Source organism: Acartia tonsa, chromosome 4, assembly GCF_053477335.1.
Source record: "Acartia tonsa isolate MP-2025a chromosome 4, ASM5347733v1, whole genome shotgun sequence".
Lineage (NCBI taxonomy): Eukaryota > Metazoa > Arthropoda > Copepoda > Calanoida > Acartiidae > Acartia > Acartia tonsa.
The window spans coordinates 43,371,932-43,394,745 of NC_137263.1; the positions used below are offsets into that span (position 1 = coordinate 43,371,932).

The 22,814-nt window shown below is 34.5% G+C and overlaps 3 protein-coding genes across 11 annotated transcripts in view; 2 read left to right on the forward strand and 1 right to left on the reverse strand.

Moving 5' to 3' along the window:
* The window catches only part of LOC145317328 (uncharacterized), a 263,955-nt gene that overhangs the window by 190,546 nt on the left and 50,595 nt on the right, over positions 1-22,814 (forward strand). The window lies entirely within an intron of this gene.
* LOC145317326 (uncharacterized) lies at positions 558-18,325 on the reverse strand. 7 transcript variants are annotated; one of them, XM_080158359.1, is made up of 22 exons: positions 17,414-18,325; positions 16,183-16,347; positions 14,687-15,790; positions 14,055-14,232; positions 13,422-13,669; positions 13,044-13,280; positions 12,509-12,656; positions 12,202-12,285; positions 11,904-11,987; positions 11,494-11,756; positions 7,890-7,993; positions 6,848-7,620; positions 6,434-6,547; positions 6,093-6,185; positions 5,751-5,929; positions 5,070-5,207; positions 4,211-4,295; positions 3,546-3,658; positions 2,859-2,984; positions 1,905-2,050; positions 1,508-1,606; positions 786-1,258 (listed from the first exon to the last, which is right to left on the reverse strand). In XM_080158359.1, exons 1-20 carry the CDS (start codon positions 17,618-17,620, stop codon positions 1,961-1,963), a joined length of 4,533 nt encoding a protein of 1,510 aa, XP_080014485.1. In that variant the 5' UTR covers positions 17,621-18,325; the 3' UTR covers positions 786-1,258; positions 1,508-1,606; positions 1,905-1,960. The 7 variants fall into 7 exon arrangements, with proteins under 7 accessions (XP_080014482.1, XP_080014485.1, XP_080014487.1 ...); XM_080158361.1 differs by having other exon boundaries at positions 1,512-1,620; XM_080158360.1 differs by having other exon boundaries at positions 1,508-1,620.
* On the forward strand, positions 20,172-20,682 carry LOC145318331 (histone H4). The gene has a single exon (XM_080159631.1). It carries the CDS (start codon positions 20,326-20,328, stop codon positions 20,635-20,637), a length of 312 nt encoding a protein of 103 aa, XP_080015757.1. The 5' UTR covers positions 20,172-20,325; the 3' UTR covers positions 20,638-20,682.

Consider the following 22,814-nt stretch of genomic DNA (forward strand, 5'->3'; position numbering starts at 1 on the left):
TTTCTTAAAAAGTAGGGGGGGAAATAGAAAAATATTTAAAGAATTCTATATTTTATTTATTTTATCCCTCCTACCACACATTTTTTTAGTTTTTTAACCAAGGAGGGGGGCGAAATGGAAAAAACGTTTTCAGTTTTCTTAATTTTTACATTTTTTTTCCCTCCAACCACTTATTTTTTATTTCCCCCCCCCCTCCCCCCTGAGCCGGGGATCCCATGCAGAATATACACCCCTGTAAATCTATCAAGGTTTTATGCAGGTTTAAAGAGTTTTTTGGAAGGACATAACGAAAAAACTGTATACAAAGAATTCTCTTAAATATTGTGAAAAGATTTACCCGAAATCATTAAAAAAATTGAAAAGTTAAAAACTAAAAATATAATTTTATATGACATATTTGTTATAGTAAAGGGTTGGTTTAAGGCATTTTAAATTTTTCAGAAAATCTGTAAAAATGATTTCATAAAAAATAATGGAAGTATTTTATATTACTTAATGGGTAGGTACTATTATAATTTATTGAAATAATGTAATACCTGAAAATAATAATACTTACTGTAATGAAATTTATCTAACAATAATGAATTTAAATAAGCTATATGATTAATAAATGTAACTATTAAATGTAATCAAAATGTTTTAGTTACATGAATATTATGGACATGGTTATTTCTTGAAGAAAACTTGTTGTCAAATTAATAATTCGGCCAGCAAGATAAAACTGTTATTCAATATCTTCAGGGATAAGGGATGATTGATCTCAAGGAAAATTGTTTTTACTCAACTTTCAGCTAATTTTTGCCAGTAAAATATAAATGTTTTTCCAATGTTGCCTTATTTCGTAAATTGTTTGAAAATGACTGAAGAATAATTGACGTGGGGTTTGATTAATATAGTTTTCCCTAAGATTTACCCAGGAATAAGGTATAACCAACAAGGGAAATAAATATAAAATAATATTTGGGGGCAAATGGAGAGGTCGTCAATTTTACGATGTGTTGCCCCCCAACGACAGCTGAAAAACACGTATAGGTTTCGTGATTTTTTCCCGAATTAATTGCGTTATTGGTACAAGCTGAGATTTACCATCCCTTATCCCTCAAAAATTTTGATCATTGATGAAATTTTCATCATTATAAAGTACACCAAATATCAGAAAAAAACATTACATTAGCTGGCGTAAAATTCAGACAAAATAGGTTTGTTTCAAGTTTTATATCTCTTCATAATATAACTATTTTAGGGGGAGGGGGGAGTTCTGATACGTTTGCGTAAACCTGGTATATAGGCTTTATCTTTGGACTGAGAGGATAGGTTATTAGGGATTAAATCATTCTTATATGATGAATTTTCCCAAGTTTTAAGATTTTTTGTATAAGCCTCCAGGTTAAGAATGATCTTATCCCTAATAATCTATCCTCTCAGTCCAAAGATAAAGCCTATATATCAGGTTTACGCAAATGTGTCAAAACTTCCCCCCCCCCCCCTCTTAATTTAAACACTGTACCTACTAAATGATTATTTCTACAACATTAATAAATATAAAATTTTTCACTCAGGATAAGTTAGGGCCAAAGTTTTGTTAGACAAACATATTTAATTAGAGCTCAAATGATGCTGCTGTTCAGTTACGCTGTTCTAGAATATAATAGGTATAAGTGAAAAGAAACATTAGCACTAGGATAAAGTTCGTTCTGACAGAATTAGATAAATCTAAAGAATTCTATAATTCAATAGAAGTACCCTAAGTTTTTAATAAAAAAACGTATTTTTAAAAATGTGGTACCAGTTAAATTTACAGCTGAATGTACCCTCCCTCCTAGGAACTTAGTGAACACAGAATATTGCAGTAAATCTATCCTTTTAACTTATTTTCTATTTTAGTACAGTGTGTAAGTCAGCACTGAATACATTTATATTTTTATTCACGATGAATTGAAAGGGTCTGTTCATTGGTAATTCATGCACTGAGGAGTCCTGTGCCCTTGAATCCTTGTTCTGGATGTGGATTGGTCCAATCCTCTGGCTCACAAGGGACACTCTGGTCCGCCTAAAATTTATACAATCATTGAAAATTTTAATATTATTTTTCTTGTTTTCCACCCAAAAGGAGAGGAAAACATAGAAAAAATGTTTTCAGCACTCTTTACTTCCATTAAATGCATATTGTAAGACAGGGGCTAGAAACGCCAACATAGGTAAGTGTTCGATCGCTGGGTTAGAATTTTTTGATCATTGAAACTTTGGAAAGAAAACGAAGTAGTGGGTTTCGTCGTATTTTCACAGTAGCTTTTCTTCTATTTCTAGCCCCTCTGCTTCGTTTTCTTTCAATGATTCGTTTTTTTATATTCATGTTTTAAAAGGGAGGGGATTTATGAGGCGTGTCAATGATCATTTTTTTAGAATGATTAAAATGAAAAAGATATGTGGGCAGGGGTGTATATTCTGCACAAGATCTTTTTTCCCCCGGCTACAATTTTTTTTATTCCCCCCCCCCCCTCTAGTTTTATCTCACCAAGTAGGGGGGAAAATGGAAAAATATTTAAAGAACTCTATATTTTATTTATTTTATCCCTCCTACCACACATTTTTTTAGTTTTTTTTCACCAGGGAGGGGGGGGGGGGGGGGGGGGAAATGGAAAAAATGTATTCAGTTTTCTTGATTTTTACAATTTTTTCCCTCCAACCACTTATTTTTTATTCCCCCCCCCCCCCTGAGCAGGGGATCTCATGTAGAATATACACCCCTGTAGGTGGGTAAATGTAATGTTTTTGAACGATGGCGCCATTTTTAGGGAGGGGAGGGGGTTGGTTATTACCATGTTACAACCACCCCATTGAATAGTTGAAAAATTTACCTTGAGGAAAATGGAGCTGCCGGGAAGAACACCAAGAGAGCCCAAACTTTGAGTATTATCGTTCAAATATTCTCCATTCAAAAATAATATTTGATCAAACGGAGCCACCTTGAAAACCTCCATAATCTAATAAATATTAGGTTATTATTTTATAGAGAAAACAAGGACGATAACGTATAATAGTAACGAAGATTTAAAACGAATAAACGATATCATCAGGTAGTGGTTTGGGGTTGCATCAGGGATCTAAAGAGAAAAGATAATGGCCTATAAATTGTTGTTCATCCACTGTGATCTGATGATACACAAAAATAATTACCTCTTCTTAGTTGTTGAAACGTTTTGACATTCAACTAAATGAACCAACCAATTACGATTCATTTAAAGTCCCCAAAATTGTTAAACCAACGAATAGAAAATGTTATTATAAAACTTTGAAGACTAGTGTAATAAACAGCCTAATGTACCCTCCCTCCCTAGGTTGCATTAAGATTAATAGATAAAGAGAGAGAGGAAGTGAGAAAGAAAAAGTGAGAAAGTAAGGAGAGAGAGAAAGCAAGAATCATATACAGAGTAAATGACATGACCTCAATAGCACAACACAATAGATCCAGCCATTCTTAAAATCTTTACAAACTGACATCACATGATCTGTATGTTTCTATTTTCAATTAAAATCTGCATTACCTGAACCTTAAGATCCCTGAGCAAAGTATCGGATGAAACAACAAATTGTTTCTCTCCTCTTCCCCTCTTTCTTCTAGTACTTCTCCGCTGCCCATATCCACTTCCTCGAATACCTAAATTTGTTAATAGTTCTAAGATTTGTATCCACATAGGATTTAAGTTGATAGTCTTGAGAGGACGGGATACACCACAAGATCTTATTTTGGTGCATCTCTGAACTTTAGGACTTTGTCTTGGGATCGAGAGGATAGATTATTTGACCAAAAAAAGTATTATTTTAGGATTTAATTTACCTATATTTAAAAAAATTTGAATTTGGCCTCCAGGTTGTCTCTTGACAGATAAAAATAAAAACTTAAATTTTTTTGAATTAACCTAGTTAACCTCTCACATTAAGACAAAGCCTGTACTCCCTGTTTAAGAAAAATGTCAGAACTCCACCCCCTTTCAAGTTCATGAAATTTATTATACGGTTAAACGTCCCTCTGACAAACAACCCATTGATCGCACGACCTTTTTCAAAAAGTCATACCTGTGCATGGTAATTGCATTATATGAATCGTAAAAAAACATATACATAGAATCATTGTTAAGTGTCTAAACTCAATATACACCCTTTGTGGAACTACCCCATTAGATGTTAACTAATAAAGTTATCCGTTTACCTTCTATACTTGTATAAAATTCCGGATCGTTTAATTCCTCGCTTGGAATTTCCTCGTCCTGGGTCAGGTACGTCACGTATAAAGCCTGGTACAAGAAATAGTAAACGTTTTATGATTAAAATCTCAAGAATGGCGAGGAATATAAGATGTAAGTACTGAGATAAAACAAGGAAGGGTGAAGACATTAAACTCATCTTATTCATTGGCTCAAAAACTTTACGTTACTTTTATTGAACTTTGATTGGTTGGATCAAAAGAAGTTAAGTAGTTTCCAGGGGTGTATATTCTACATGGGATCCCCTGCTCAAGGGGGGGGGGGGGGAAATAAAAAATAAGTGGTTGGGGGGGAAAAAAATGTAAAAATTAAGAAAACTGAAAACATTTTTTCCATTTCCCCCCCCCCCCCTCCTTGGTGAAAAAAAACTTTAAAATATGTGGTAGGAGGGATAAAATAAATAAAATGTAGAGTTCTTTAATATTTTTCCATTTTCCCCCTACTTGGTGAGAATAAACTAGGGGGGGGGGGGGGGGAAGAAAAATAAAAAAATTTGTAGCAGGGGAAAAAAATAAATCTTGTGCAGAATATACACCCCAGGTAGTTTCCATACTTTTTAACCTATATGGTTTCAATCTGAAGAATTGGTAGTTTTGTTTAACATCATTTAGGATGCAAATCAATTTATCATTCATGGATCAAACCAAATCTATATTTTTTTACAATTTTCTTCATTATGTGCCTTTTTTTTGGTTCGTTTACACTATCTATAAAGTTTATAGGTAGGTAATTATATATTTCTTTTGTTAAGTTATTTCGCAAGATGTCAAGAATAAAACGCAGACCGATATATTTCAATTTTACCTGGTTTGTGTAATTGAGCCGACTCTCGTGTTCCGCCTCTGCCTTTGTTTTCAGGCATTTGTGGCAGACAGGTGGGGTGGATATGAGGACAGGTTCCAGTTGGCTCGTGTCCTTCTCAACCATTACCTCCACGTCAACCTGGATAAATGGGATAGTTCAGTGATGTGTATTTTACCAGGGTGAGTGGTCCTTCAAATTTTAAGAATAGGTATTGTAAATAAAAATAAAATGTTTATGTTTATGCAGGGGTCAATGTAACCCTGCGGGGGCAATAATTAACATTTACCTAACCTATTCTAAAGCTACTGTGAATACTACGAAACCCGCTTCTTCGTTTTCTTTACATGGTCAAATTTATTTTAGTGATAAATTATGCTATTTTTCATATTAGAAATTACCATCCAAAGAAATTCTTTTTAAGCATATATACAAGAATATCATACAATATAGTATTTCATATTGCAATAAATGTCACACAATATCTTTAAAAGATGTATTTATACAATTTTTAACTTAAAGATTGTGGAATAAAATCTAAAAAAGAAGTTACAGTAGTCGAAGAAGAAAAATTTCAGTGATAATTTCTTTTACAAGATATCCATTTTTTGGGATGTTTTAGAACCTGTTTGGTGCAGCGGTAATAAACCCGATGCGAAGCCGTGACACAAAAAGTTAACCAACCTTGAACATCTCCTTGATGGCGGACCACTCCTCCTCCCTAAGCATGACACAGCTGGGGTCCGGATAGTTCTCCCAGTTGAGGCTGGGGGCGTGGAACAAGCCCTTGTGCGGGCACAGTAAGATGTTGTTGTTCACATCTGTGATACCCTCACCTGGCAACGCTTTTCCAGAACTAATACCTGTAAGTATGGTTCACAGTATATTATGTACACTTTCACAGCAAAGAATTAAAAATTAAAAGAATTGATATGAAAATTCATAGTTTTTAATTAGGTATTATACAAAAAAGGTTTTTTAATAGGTTGTATTAGGTATTAAGCATGATATTAAAAATCCATTTACCTTTGCAATACGCCCGCCAGGCATGAACAAATTCTGAGGATATTAGATAAACTCGTTTTGTATGAGATTTACTCCACTTTGGTCTCTCAATACCTAAATCATTTTTGAGTTTAAAACGTTCTCAAGATTATAATAAAAACTCTCTTTACATTGAATGATTTATCTATATTATTGGATATCTAGCTACCACCTGTATGTCACTACCAAGCTGTTCAGGGGTGTATGATCTGCATGGGATCCCTGTTACTGTGCAGTACACATTCACTTACTAAAAACTTGTTTAGGTACCTATCCAACTATACTGTTTGCTATCCATAAAAAAATGTAACTTCATCGACTACCTGCAAAAAGGTCGGTTAGTCTGGCTTTTTGCCTGTTGGCCTCTTCTTTACACTTCTCACGGAGAAGAAATTCCTTACTCGCCTCCTCTTTACATAAACCGCATGGCTTTACACCTAAAATTGTTTGAAAGTCTTCAAAATAAATGTTAGGTACGAATCTAGGAGGGTATTTTTTATAGAGAAGAGGGACAAAATAGTAATAATCAAAACAAAAATTTTACGTGACATTGAAAATTTTAATATATATCTAATTTAATTTACATGAACGAAGTAGAAAATATATATGTAAAAAATTGTTAAACACATGTTTTTCTTCTTTGTCGTCGCAAAGTTAGTAAAACTCAATAAATTAAGATGTTCTGGTGCTAAATGAAGAGTATCTTATCCCAAATTAACGAAGTATGTTATGCTTACCAAACTGGAAGGTTGTTGGATTGTTGAAGTACGTGCAGAGCCTGAACCAGACCTCCCGCGAGATCAGCTGTTTACACCTCTCCTCCACCCGCAGGTTGCCGTGCACGCACACAATGTCCGCATTGAAAGCATCCTCGCACTCGGGAAGGTGGACCACCGGCTTACTAGCTGCTATTGACTTACCCTCTATACATAACATTCGGCTGGCAGCTCCTGGTGAGTGATTTACAGCACCAGCTGCCGTAGCTGTTCCTGACAAAGTTGAAGACGTTGACGGCAAAGAACTACTGCTGGGGCACAGCGTGCTGCCGTGACTGGAAGTTGAAGCCTTAGCCGCCGAGCTGGCGGCCGCAGCATGGAATGGCTGCGATGGAGGACTGGTCATGTTATGGTTAGGATCACAGATACCGTTAACTGGAGCAACCACCGTTGACAATGTTTTGGCGGATGTCGACGGCGGGGCGGGTGCATGAACGACCGCAGATACGGCGTTACTTGCAGAAAGCGGACTCGAACTGGCTGACACAACTGCGGCAGCTGAAACGCTGCCATTTGAATTAAAACTAGGGGCCACACGACAAAGGTTCGGCTTAACTTCACCGACCCCACTACTACTAATACTAGGAGTACTGGACTCTGTTTTACTACTATTAATGTTCAGAACGGCAGTTTCACTTAAACCACTAGAAACGGGTCCATTGCCGTTAACATGTGTAGTTTCTACAGATTTTACTGGTAATTTCTTTGGCGGAGAGCTGTGACATGCAACATTACTAAAAAGTTTATTTACATATTTTGGATAAATACCAAAGATTATAACAGAAATAAAGAAATATTATACAAAACCTTTTGAGATATTACTATTCAGTATAAAATTAAGTCATCCTAGGGAAAATTTGCACTGGTTTAAGAATCTTCTTTGAAGTATCCAAGACCCTATATAGTTATGGAATAATAGAGCATGATTTCTTTCTGTTAATTCAACACAAGATTGCTCTAAAGTTACAGGCTACAGCGACTATCAAAAATGTAAATATATTGCCTAGAGGGTAATGATATTCTTTGTTGTGAAGGTGATGCTGATATTAATGTTGATGATGATAATGAGAGAGGTGCTGTCATTGATATGGGAGAATCTGGCTCATCCTTAACAATAATATTAAATTAGACTAAACGAATTTTTAAATCTACTAATTAAAATAATACAAATATTTTTTTCTAAATGGTAAAAAAACGTAGGCTAAAGTAAATAAGAGGGATTAATCTGTAGTCTTTTCTTTAACTGAAGTCACCTGTCTTTATGGTTATATAATGTTATTAAAGATATAAGGGGGGGGGGGGGGGGGAAGTTTTGCCACTTTCGCGTAATCCGTGATTATTAGGCTAGGTATTGATGTGAGACTATAGGTTATTTGGGATAAAAGTTTACTTTTGGGTAGTACTTCACGTATATTTAATCATTTTTTGGATAGGTCTCCAGGTTCAGGTGCTGCGGGCTGGAAGGTGGTTTCTGGACAGGTAAAAAAATTTAAAATTTTTGTTTGAAGAGTTAGAGATCAAATTATTAAACAAAATATGCATCTTTATGGATGTTATTGACATATCAGAAGAAAAAATTAAAATCGGCCTCCAGGTTCAGGTGCTGCAGGCCTCCAGGTCTACTCTGGACAGGTAAAAAATCAAGTTTTTTATTTGAAGAGTTAGAGGTCAACTTATAAAACAGAATATGCATATTTTTTAATATTATTGACATATTTGAAGAAAAAATTAAAATCGGCCATCAGGTTCAGGTGCTGCAGGCCTCCAGGTCAACTCTGGACAGGTAAAAAAATCAATTTTTTATTTGAAGAGTTAGAGGTCAACTTATAAAACAGAATATGCATCTTTTTTTATAATATTGACATTTTTACAGAAAAAATTAAAATTAGCCTCCAGGTTCAGGTGCTGCTGGCCTCCAGGTCCACTCTGGAAAGGTAAAAAATCAAAATTTTTTATTTGATGACTTAGAGGTCAACTTATAAAACAGAATATGCATCATTTTTGATATTATTGACATTTTTGAAGTAAACATAAAATCAGTCTCCAGGTTCAGGTGCTGCAGGCCTCCAGGTCCACTCTGGACATGTAAAAAATCAAATTTTTTATTTGAAGAGTTAGAGGACAACTTACAAAACAGAATATGCATCTTTTTGATGTTATTGACATAATTGAAGAAAAAAATTAAAATCGGCCTCCAGGTCCACTCTGGAAAGGTAAAAAATCAAAAAAATTTATTTGAAGAGTTAGAGGTCAACTTATAAAACAGAATATGCTTCTTTTTTATATTACTGACATATTTGAAGAAAAAATTTAAATCGGACTCCATGTTCAGATCCTGCAGGCCTCCAGGTCCACTCTGGACAGGTAAAAATTAAATCTTATTATCCGAAAAGTTACAGGTCAACTTATAAAACAAAATATGCATTGTTTAGGATATAATAAATATACTTGAAGATAAAATTTAAATAGGCCTTCAAGTTTAGGTGCTGCAGGCTTTCATTTTCAGGTATTTTTGGTTTTTTTCTAATTTTTTTTCCTATTATGAGGTTTTAAAACATGGTAGGTATCATATACATTGATACTTTTTTATATGAACAGTGACACTTTTACCTAGTTCCTGGTGAACGCTGGTTGTTGCCGGCCAGGTGAAAATCTCAAATGGTTATTTTGGAATTTAGAAGAAAGAATTTGAAATAGAATAAGGTTAAAATATAATATTATAGTGAAATTTAGGACCTGGAGCCTGTCTGGACACACATTTTGAAGCCTTACATGATTAATTTTACTATATTATCTTATTTTAACCATTTTTTATATACCTACCTTTCATCTAAATTCAAAAATTACCTTTCTGGATATTTATCTGGCCAACGGCCAACAGCGGTCACTGGGATCCATCAAAAAGTTTTAATGAATATGATAACTACCAGGTTTAAGTAAATATAGAATAGAAAAAAAGTAGGGGGGAAATCAAATAAATAGGAAATATACCTGAAAATAGCCTCTAAAGTTCACATGGAAGCCTGCAGCACCTGAACCTGGACGCCGATTTTATTTTTTTTCTTCAAATATACAAATAACATCTAAAAAGATGCTAATGTGGTGACCTCTAACTCTTTAAATAATAAAAATTCTATTTTTTTACCTATCCAGAGTGGACCTGAACCAAGAGGCAGATTTTAATCCTTTCTTTAAATATGTTAATAACATCCAAAAAGATGTATATTCAGTTTTATAAGTTGAACTTTAACTTTTCAAATAAAAAGTTTTTTTTTTTTTACCTGTTTAGAGTGCACCTGGAGGCCAGCAGCACGTGAACCTGGAGGCCAATTTTAATTTTTTCTTCAAATATGTCAATAATTTAAAAAAAATGCATATTCTGTTTTATAAGTTATCCTGTAACTCTTCAAATAAATTCTTTTATTTTTTACCTGTCCAGAGTGGACCTGGAGGCCTGCAGCACCTGAACCTGGAGGTCGATTTTAATTTTTTCTTTAAATATGTTAATAATATCAAAAAAGATGCATATTCTGTTTTATAAGTTGACCTCTAACTCTTCAAATAAAAAACTTGATTTTTTACCTGTCCAGAGTGGACCAGGAGGCCAGCAGCACCTGAACCTGGAGGCTAATTTTAATTTTTTCTTTAAAAATGTCAATATTATAAAAAAAGATGCATATTCTGTTTTATAAGTTGACCTCTAACTCTTCAAATAAAAAACTTGATTTTTTACCTGTCCAGAGTGGACCAGGAGGCCAGCAGCACCTGAACCTGGAGGCTAATTTTAATTTTTTCTTTAAAAATGTCAATATTATAAAAAAAGATGCATATTCTGTTTTATAAGTTGACCTCTAACTCTTCAAATAAAAAATTGATTTTTTTACCTGTCCAGAGTGGATCTGGAGGCCAGCAGCACCTGAACCTGGAGGCCGATTTTAAAGTTTTCTTCAAATATGTCAATAATTTCCAAAAAGAGCGTATTCTGTTTTATAAGTTGACCTCTAACTCTTCAAATAAATTTTTTTATTTTTTTACCTGTCCAGAGTGGACTTGGAGGCCTGCAGCACCTGAACCTGGAGGTCGATTTTAATTTTTACTTTAAATATGTCAATAATATCAAAAAAGATGCATATTCTGTTTTATAAGTTGACCTCTAACTCTTCAAATAAAAAACTTGGTTTTTTACCTGTCCAGAGTGGACCTGGAGGCCTGCAGCACCTGAACCTGGAGACCGATTTTAATTTTTTCTTCTGATATGTCAATAACATCCATAAAGATGCATATTTTGTTTATTAATTTGATCTCTAACTCTTCAAACAAAAATTTTAAATTTTTTTTACCTGTCCAGAAACCACCTTCCAGCCTGAAGCACCTGAACCTGGAGACCTATCCAAAAAATGATTAAATATACGTGAAGTACTACCCAAAAGTAAACTTTTATCCCAAATAACCTATAGTCTCACATCAATACCTAGCCTAATAATCACGGATTACGCGAAAGTGGCAAAACTTCCCCCCCCCCCTTACTTTTATTACATTCATTTAAATTGTTCTAAACTATAGTATCCAAGTTAATTCAAAAGCAGCTAAGGGTTGAAATTACTTACTTTAGAATCATCCTTGATCAAATTCTCTGCTTCTGCCTGTAGACACTCGGCAATGTTCAGCGGCCGGACAGTTGCTGACGGTTTTGGCGGTTTTATGGTTGGCTTAACCGCACAAGAAGGTTTGGTAGTTTTTACAACCCCAGACAGGCTATCAAAAGCGCTTTTAGTGTCTGTTGGTTGACTGGCAGTTGATGGTCCTGCTTGTGGCTTTAAAATATTTTCTGTGTCTTTTAAATTTGATGGTTTTACATCTTCAGATTTTACCTATCAATATACACCATTTTAAGATAATAATAAAAAAATTACATTAAGAGGTTAAATGTAGTAATAAAGTGATTTTTCTTCACATTTCTTGTTATGTGAAAAATGAAGTTGCTGCGCTACTTAAATCTTAAGAAATGTTGTATATTCCTGTTGTTGGATGTTGATATTGTTGACTATATTGTTACTAAGGGACACATTGGTTCCTATTTTCTCTAGTTTACTCTTCAATCCTACCAACATAGATTAATGTAGTTACGTGAAAAGGTAGTTTATTTTGCATGATTATTGACACAAATTGATTAAAATCACCTGTCTGAAAGTTGTAAATGTACTAGGTAGTATAAATACAATTCTCTAGTGTTTTCGTCTTTAGTTCCTAGGGTCTATATTATTATTTATTTTAATGAAATAACATCATTTTCTGTCGCTAGTATTATTCTATGCCTGACAGATTTAGTTCTTTTTTATGATGTAAATTATTTGCCACAACATTGTTTCTGTGAATAATAGTATCATCTGTATCACTTTCTATAAAATTAATGAGTTTTGTGATCGGGGTTACATTATTTTTTTTCAAAGACATGAGATAAGACAATGAACGATAAAGTAAAATTTCCCCCAATTTTTATACAAAAATCTTGTAAAATACTTGTTGTTCATTCCTCTCTTAGTAGTTTGAAATCTAAGCTATTAGAATTGCACCAAGAAAAATCGAAAAAATGTAGAAAAAACCGCTAAAACTCATTTTTCCCTGATTTCTCATCGTCTAGGTGCGCCAGTTCAGAATCCAACATTTCCTCATCCTCATCCATATCATCCATGGACAGGCTGTCACTTGACTCATCGTCAATGGTGATTACCTCGGGGGATATGGTATACTTCTTCTTTGTCTTATTGTCCTTAAAAATTTAAATAGTAAATTTTGTTGTTGTTGATATTTTCATTAAAAAGCGTAAAAAACTCAACAACAAAAAATAGAATATTGCAATTTTTGAAAGTTTATATTTCTTTGTTCATGTTTAAGAACTTAATTCATTCATCTCAAATCAAGTCTTATAACTGTTGTAAAAAATTACAAATCTAATAAAATAAGTAGGTAAGCTCTTCTATCCCCCTTTTTTTCATAGGTACGTAATCATAAATATACTATTGGCTAACACCATTTTCAACCAAAAGATTTATAAATTGTCAAAAACACATTATTGATGCAAATAAGAAAAGCTACCTAATGGTTCTGCAGAGGTTTTAGGCTATTTTCCTGTATGTTTATGTAATATTTGACTTACCCAGTACTCATTAAAATCATCATAATTTGCCTCCCTCGTCTCCTTCACAATTTGTTCCTCCAGGGCGTCACGTGCCATCCGTTTCCACTGGTTTAAACTCTTCTTCCCAATCCAGAACCCCTTGCCGTCCGTAGGTATGCGGAGCTGGTGCTTGATGAAGTCCTGGTCCCTGGCCAGCCTGAAGTCCAGAGAGGTCAGGCGAGCCCTGTTCTTCACACATATCCAACACAGACGATCCTTAAAATTGAAAAGAAATGATATATTGAATCATAAAGCTTTTTTAAAGATGACGTTTAATTGATGAATATGAATTTTATTTAAGTATTATGGGGATAGGACAATGGGGCACCCCTTCAGTATTCACTAAATATCACTTACCGCAGTTAGCCTAGGACCTTCTCCAATGCCAAACTCAGCCACCAAGATGTTGATCCCCTGTTTGCTGCACAGCTTCACCTCCCCAAGCTTGTCAACATCAAGGTTGGCGTGTACACACAGGTACATGCTCGTCTCCACGGGGCCCACGTTGCTGGGGTCAGAGAACCAGTCCATTAGCCAGCTCTTGGGGATAAACTCTAGGGTCGACTCGTCTGGGAGTTCATCCGATTCGTTCATCCACAATAAATCTTAACAAAAGTTATATTATTGAAAAATAAGAAATTAAAAAAAAGTTAACTGTAAAGGTTTAAAAATCCTGTAGTAAGACTAAAAATTCAATTTAAATATTCATAAAAAAAAATCAATTGAAAAAAAGAGTGACAGTGAATTCTTTATGCATAACCGTTTTAGAGTTCTTAAATTGCATACAAATTAGTCACATACACAGTTATCCTGTCTGGAAAAAGTAGTAGGTAAGTTTCTTTTTGTTTCTCCGTTAAGATATTGCTAACCACTAAACTGAAGAAGTTCTCCGTTTAAAAATTGATACTTTCTTAAAACTAAATCTTCGGATGGTTTAAGCTATTTTTCTACCTTTTCATATAATATCCTAGTAGTTTATTTTAAACTTACTTTTGTATGTATCTTTCATCTTCTTTTTCTTTAGATTTTTCTGTCTAGCAATCTGGAGCCTGCGCTGCCGTTTCTCCTCAATCTCCTCGTCAAACTCGAGGTTGTCCTTGTCTATTCTGTTCCTGAGGTGCTGCTGGAGGCTGGTGGGAAATACCCGGCAGTTAGAGTAGATATAATCCTTTACACAGACCAGTTTGTATTTGTGTGCTAGTGTAAAATAAAAGATACTATTTTTTCAATTATTTTAAGCGCAGCAAATTCAATCTAATAAACAGAAGTCACTTTTGAAAAAAATTATGTATCAAATACATCAGAGAACTTAATTTTTTTCTAATAAAGTTTTCATCAGTAAAGAAAAAGTTATCGTTCATATTCGGAGTCTCCAACGGACAGACGGGTTGACTGGGCATGACCTAGTTAAAGAGAAGTTTCACTACATGTAACTTAATGAAACATTGTATTAACCTAGGGACTGATTATATGAGAGAAAAGAACTTAGACTCTCTACCGGATCCCCTGAATTTTTAGCTAACAAAAAGTTGCGACAACTTAGTTTTATTTTTAAGTTGGGTTATTTAAGTATCATACACTAAATCTAAAAAGTAAGAGAGCACATATTATACGAATTGTGCCTTGTTTATATCTTCATTGCTGTCCGTGGAGAGCTTACGCTTAATGCCACGCACCACGGATGCGGGTGCGCCCACACCACCATCTTCAGTGCTATTCAGCGTACCTTCCGAACACTGTCGCTTCAGAATTGTCAGGCGTCGCACCTTCTCGCGCTTCACCACCTCGACGGCGTCGCGCTGCCGAATTTCCTGAATTGTTTTATCCAGCATGTAGACTAACATGTAGGCGTTGTTGGAGGTCTGAATTTTAGGCTGTTGAATTGGTTCTTGTCTCATCTTTTTCATTGAAACATTCCTGACCTTGGCTTTGGGATCCAACGAGGCTACATGTTCGTCCGAGAACTTGTACCAATTGCCTGTCTCAAGCTCCTGGATGTGGGCAATATAGTGGCCGTGATTAGCATCCGGGCCCACGTGCATGAGAACACCAATCAAATGATACACCCCAGCTGAATTTTCTGAATACTTAGCCATGTCCAAGACTTGAGGAAACATGATGGATGAGTTTAATTTTTTCTTGCGGCCAAACTGCATGTCATACTGGAATCTATTGAGTTGTAGGTTAAGAACGAGTGGCAGTTCTCTTAACTTACAGCACCGCGTCGCCTCCTGTTTACTTTGACAGCTTTCGCAGTAATATTTCTCATCCCCTGTCATCTTTTCAATCCTCAAAAAATCTTCAATACATTTTTCTATGTTCAAATTTTTATTGCCTGCTAGAGCCAAATCTAGTTCATAGAAATATGACGGGCGTACAGATTCACGTTTACACGCCAAACATGTTGTCACATAGGCATACTCGCCGCGGAAAAGCTTTTGGATCATTCCACGGATATTCTGATTAGACTGGTGCTCCAGCGATGTCTCCAGTAGGGAGACAAACAGCTTGGAAAACTCCTGGGCGTCCTGCTGGACTGAAGGATTGAGTCCCAGCTTGCAAATAAACTCTGTTGGGTCAACATATTTTCTTTTCGTATACTGCATGAGTGCAAACAATGCTTGGAGACTGGCCACCTTGCTCTTGGGCTCATACAACTCCGGGTCAAGGATTGACTCGTTATCCTGCTCCTCTGGGTCTTCTCCAGGGTCCCATTCATACAGTGCCTAAGAAAACATAATTATTTGTACTTAATTCGTCGATACTTGTTATGCTAACCAAGGGAGTGTATAAGTAGGTTAAGCTACTTTCAATGTAGACTCCAAAAAGTGTCCAAAATACGTACCCTTCCCTCTCTTATTCTAATTATTTAAGGGTCGAATCCTTTAAAAACTAAAAGTAAAATAATACGTTAAATCTCTTATACGGAAAAAAGATTTTGGCTTAGAAGGTATATTACATTCAAAGGTTAAACAAACTTGCCTATAACTTTTCCTCAATTAAAAAGTACTCATTGCCAAAATGAAAATTCCTTTTAAACAAAATATTGCAATGACAGATAAGACTGAAGAAAACAAGACTATCCCATTCCCCAGTTGCAGCATAACATATTTGTAACCTGTCTGAAAATTGAGTTGTGAAACCAGATCTGTAGAAACGAGTTAACATAGCATGTGTTGCCAAGGTTCTTGAGCCCCGAGGGGATGCCATCCGACCTAACCAGCTCCACCTCCAGGGCATATTCCTCGGTCTCGTCGTCGTCCACAGATTCGTCAAACCAAACCTAAATTTGTAAGGGGTAAGACAATGTAATCTTAATAAAGGGGTAGTTGCAAAAATGCATTTAAACTGGAATTTAGTGAACTAAATATTTTTTCCTGTCCAAATGGTTTAGACTACATTTACCTATAGGACATAAATTTGAAAGAATTTCAATTTTCTACTATGTAGTTTAAAAAATATCAAGACTTGAAAATCGCATTGTTTCATATAGCTGGCTTATTTACAGAAAAAAAACAGGGTGTCGGAGCCGTATAATTTTGATGCGGCTCCGGCTCCGCGGAGCCGCATCTGGAAATACGGCTACGGCCTTAAAATTAATATATCAATTTTTTTCATTATTGAATTTGATAAAATAAAATAAATAATATAAAATATTTTGCTTTTATTTGATTAAAGCTCTATAAAAGTAGAAGGATGTGTGTCTATTTGTTAAGTAACAATAGTTTTTCAGTTTATTATATGGAAATAGACCGTTGACAAATTATAATAATACTTAAAAATAATTTTTAGCTAATCTGGAGCCGGAGCCGTTTTTAACGAAAAATACGGCTCCGGCTCCACCAAAAATGTTGCTGCTCCCGGCTCCGAAACACTGAAAAAAATCATGACCACTAATTTAGTGATAACTAATTTTTTTTTTAGTTATTGTAATACAAAATTTTATAGGTATGTTTGATGTTATACTTATAACCAGTTTCTGAAATGCAATTCATGCAATTAACTATCCCTTTGCAATTTAAAAACTAGGTATTTAAAGTCTTTAGATCAAATTTGATTAAATCGAAACCCACTACAAAATACATTATTCGTGTTTTATTGACGGAGTCTTTTAGTTTAGAAACAGAGAATTTTATAAAGATCCTGTAAAAATGGACTTTGTTTAGAAACATACTAGAAAGCAAAAATCTTAAACAGACATTGTGAAGCTCAATTAATTTAAATATCAAAATCTCGTATTTGAACGTTAAAACACAGCGATTTATCGTTTTGTTAAAGTAATCTTAATACATTTATTTTCTTGAAATGTTTCAAAATATATCAAAAACAATCAAAATTTACTAGCCTACCTTTTCACCTAAACCGGTGAGACAACGGGGATTATTCCGACAGTTCCGTTTACAAACTCCGTAGTAAAGTCCATGTGTCGGCATCATCACCCGGTACGCCGACAATATATCCTCCCGGGTGATGTCGTTCACGTCCAAGTCCGGGTCTTCGGCAAACTCGAAGCCTGCCGTGTTGCCCTGCATCGTTTTCCGCATTATACCGGCCATGTCACTAAAAATATCGGCGGATTTTAGCGGTTACGGCAGCGCCTGACAATTGCCAAAAATTTCTTTATAAATCCGTCTACATTGTAATAATTCAATTTTTTCGTATATTACTCAATAAATTTCAAGTTTTCACTTTCTACATAAAAATTAATCCCTTTCGACTTTCTGCATCTTTCTTTCCTCCTATTGACACAACTTTAATTTTGTGATTGATTGATTGCGCTTGGATTTGCTACGCGGCAATTATTTACTTTCACTCGATAAGGAAGTATTAAAATGAACAATTCCTTAGTTTTTAGTAAAAATAAAACCTAAAATTTCGTTAATAAATCGTATTATTATATATAGTTTGGTTAGAATACAGTTAGAATTCGTCAATTAAACCATCTAAACCCTTATTTTAAGGCTAATTATTGGGTAAAAATATTTACATCTCATAATACCATAATTAAAATTTTGCATGAGACTTCAATGTCTCACTTTAAAAAAAGGATGTTTCTATGCCTAGCAGGGAAGCTTGATGTAAGCAGAAAAAAAATGTTTTTTCCTTCTCTAAAACTATTAAAGAATATAATGAAAATTGTAAGAGTTCATTTTACGAGTTTTATCACTAAGACCATTTTATACATAATTATTAGGTATTACGTTTCTACATCATAACCAAAAGAAAAACTATAAATTAAGACCAGGACGAAGTGACATACCGACAGACTAAAATTGAAGGATGGAGAGGTAAAAAGGGTTGGCATGAGTTAAAGGGGAATATGGTAAAATATTGGATTAGATTTATCAAAGCTTTTATTTCAATTGGCGCGAATTTTTATAGTCAGGATCACAATCAAATTTGAGATGTGTTCAAAATATCAAAAAGTATACCTATTCAATAAAACTACAATGCATATAATTCAATTAATTAAATTTTATACTTATTTTTCTAGTATTAATAACTAGAAAAAAATTTAAACTTATTAAAAGGCTATAATTCAATTTGAAAACTGAATGGAATTATTTTTTTTTTCGGAATGGAAGGAGAGACAATACAATACAAACATATCTCCTTCAATGCCTTGAATTACTCCCCGCTAAACTAAAATGTTAAAGAAAGAGAAGTTTTTCTACAATAAGGGTCAGTCCGCTCATCAGTAACGGATCCCAATCATTATCGTTTTAAGCCTGTTAGAATCGTTTTTAAAACTTTGCATGATGATTTCTATAACAATATAACATATACAGAGTGGGGCAAATAAGACCGGACAAATTATAACTTCTAAACAAATGAACATAAAATCGTCAATTTTAAAGATTTTATTGAACTTTAAAAACTGGCAAGCAAAATAGGTATATGACTATTAGATTATTCAATAAAATCGCCGCCAGCCTTAATTACCGCCTCTACCCGCCTCCTCAACCGCCGGCAGGTCCAGGTCAAAATGTACCTGTCCAAGCTGGCGTAGTTCTCCTTGATAGTGGCAATGAGGGAGGTCTTTGTGGTATGGGCACGTCTATTGGTGCATGCTTCAAAGTAGCCCTAGGCCCAAAAGTCCATTGAATTGAGATCGGGCTGCTGGGAGGCCACATTTCCTTAGGAACTTGAGTAACCGCAGGATCCAAATTAGCCCAACTTTCAAGCTACCCTTATACACGGAGGCTCTTATTTGGACCACAGTTAAGCTAGAACAACGTTCTTTACCTTTTTAGAAATGGCATAAAGTTTCAGCTAGGGTTTTCAGCGCAACCCATAGTCTAAAATGAGTTTTCAAGTTCGATATGGGTCCCTAAAGTCAAGAACCGAGAAATTTTTACGGTTTTTGACGTTTTTTACATCTCAAAATCTGCCCCGTTTCACTTTGCTGGAGTACTACGGTTAAGCCATTTCAGATAAAGAGCTCTTGTCTTTTCTAGTGTCTTATTTATGTATCTAACAGTATCCCCAGCAATTTGCATAACTCTACCTCACCTACAGATGGGCTAAGGTCAGATTTAGTGGGCCCTGTCGAGAATCCAGATTAAACCGCCGGCGCATTTGGAATCTGCCTTGTTGGACAAATGCGCGGCCAGCTCGTTATACACGACCATCTACGTCCCAAGATTTTTTTTGCTAAAAGGCCATTACCTAAGCTTTTTATAGTGTGGTTAAACGTCCTGATTGGTCAAGTAGTTTTGGTGCTATGACCGTTTAAAGTTTGTCCGGTCTTATTTGCCCCACCCTGTAGGTTCAATTTAGAAAGCGTAGTATCTCTTTGATCATTACTAAAAAGTTATTACGTTTATTTTAATTATCGAGATTTTTTCGACAATTTAGGACAAATTTTAAGATGATCTATCTCTTTAATCAAATAAAAATGTAATTCTGTATTAATAATAAATATATTTGTTAAATAAGTTTTTCTTTAAATATATTATTGAATACAAATAAATCATTATTCTAATAATTGTTAATGTCCGTTTGTCCGACCCTCAGATTTGTTTAGATTCGCCTTTATGGATGTTGTCATCTTTGTTTTTAAAGTAATCCCTTTGCTTATTCCCCCCCCCCCCCCCCTTTCATTATCTGCTCGCGCGTAAACTTCAGTGTATCTAATGTTTCACCTTGTGTTGAATAGACCAATAGGAATGCGAGGAACTCCGGGGTGTTAAGTATAAATATCGGAAAGAATCCTAAATTTAGCAGAATTCTACATATTCTTCAAACTTCATCAAGCAACATGACTGGTCGCGGCAAAGGTGGAAAGGGTCTTGGTAAAGGAGGAGCCAAGCGTCATCGCAAAGTATTGAGAGATAATATCCAGGGTATTACAAAGCCCGCCATCAGACGTTTGGCAAGACGTGGTGGTGTCAAGCGTATCTCTGGACTTATCTACGAGGAGACCCGTGGTGTTCTTAAGGTTTTCCTTGAGAATGTTATCAGAGATGCTGTCACCTACACTGAACACGCTAAGAGGAAGACTGTCACCGCTATGGATGTTGTCTATGCCCTCAAGAGGCAAGGCCGCACTCTGTATGGATTCGGAGGTTAAACTACTGCTCATCGGATATAAACATACGGTCCTTTATAGGACCAACCAATTTATTCAATTTGAATTATTCTTTAAATATTCAAAAATGTAGTTTCTTAATAGTAGGACTACAAAGTATTATACATCTAGTCAAATAAAAACAATATTTGGCGGGTACATGCAGTTTTTCGCTACACAATTAGTATAAAACAAAACCTTATAAATCAAAGTGTTCCAGTAAAAATTTAATAGAATTAATTTTGTTAAAATAAATTTTAACTTTTTAAAATATGTGTTACTTAATTGTCCTTCGGGTTTATTTTCAACGTTTACCTAACCACCAATCACAAAATAAGAATTCACATAAAAGTTCTTAAGCGTGTGACCCACTTTTACTTCCAGGGATATGCAAAGTTACTTTGACAGGCCAAGAACTTAAAATCATTGTATATCTGAAAAAAATAACAAAAGCAATAATTTATATATTTTATATTATATGCTTTTTACAGAATTAACAACTATGAAAAACAACACATGATATTTTCGAAAAATAATTATAGAATTATGAAAATGCCAGAAGTCTTTAAAAAAAATATACTAACATAATATTAGTATTTAAAACTGTTAAAAAAATAAGATTTTGAATGATATAATAAGTGAGAGAAAAAAAAAACACAAACAAACAAAACGATTTGGAAGTAAACACAATAAGAAAAATAGAAACAAGGATGACAACATCCATAAGTAGCGAAGTACAAAAAATAATGTATGGGAATAGATTTATTGGAGAAATAAATAAACAACATATTTTGTATAATGATGAAGGTCAAAGAAAATTACATAAAAGATGCTCATAACAATGGTAAAAATTATTTTGATACTGATATCCCAAAAAAGTTTTAAAATTGGACCAAAAACACCAAAGAATAAGATATAGGAAAATATGTTAGACGCAGACTGACCGCCATAGTTGTTTTCTTTAAACGACAGGTAATTTAATTTTGATATCTAAAACTAGAAAAATTTTGGAAATCGGACCATAAACACCAAAGATATGGAGAAAAATGTGAAAAATACAAAAAATAGCCTAAAACCTGCTAAAAAGCGGTCCAATCGCCATTGATGTTTTATAGTTAATTGTGCTCCTTAATAATGGGAATGTTGTAAAAAAATTTCAGCCTTTTATCTTTTATAGGAGCCGAGAAAATCACGTTTCCCCCAAACTAAGACGGACATTTCAAATTATAGAGTAGCTTCGCTACTAAAAACGTACTAAACTTATTAAAACCAGGCCAGATAGATTGATATGTTTTCCAGTATAGCTTATAAACCGATTTATAACCTCTGGATTAGAACCGGTTCTTAGACATACTGAAAAATCATGTATTATAGCATCGTATTACAGACAATCTTCCACGGATTATAAAACTAATACCAGTTTTGTTAGCCCGGTCACTCAGGGCAACAAACTGGGTTTAATCTAATAAATTATTATTTTAATATCCGAGAAATCCTGTCTAAAATACGATGCAATCTATAATACAAAGTAGAACGATGTCTGTCTGTTTGTTTGTCTGTCTGTTTGTAGCGAAGGATCTCGCTAACCACTGAACCGATCGGGTTCTCCTTAACAGGGTAGATTCTCATATGTCCCTGGAAGGTTTATAACTATTTTGGGGGAGGGTACCACCACCCTCCCTAGAGAAATTAAATTTTTTTTAAATTTCTCAATTTTAGAAAGAAAGTTCAACGAAAAACAAACATCAAACGTAAATTTTTTTTACTTTTTCTTTTAAAATCTAAATTAAGAAATTGAATTATTAAATTCGACTCTCTCCTCCTCAAGTGCCCCTAGAGGCCTCTAGGGGGCGTATCCGCTAGTATACATATAAATAACTATTACAAATATACCTAAAATGAACACAGTAATAGTGTCTGACTGATTATGACGTAACAAAAAAAATTAGCCAATGAGAGGCCTTTATTGACCAATGGTAAAATTTATAGTGGCCTTTCATTGGCTAATTTTTTTGTTACGTCATAATCAGTCAGACACTTTTACTGTGTTCACCTAAAATTTACAAATATCAGAAAAAATATTAGGAAAAAAAATAATATTTTAATCATGTCTTTCAGTTCAATTGGGATTCAGCAAATTGGTTCAAGTTGAAATGGACGTTTTGGGCCTAAAGGAAAGA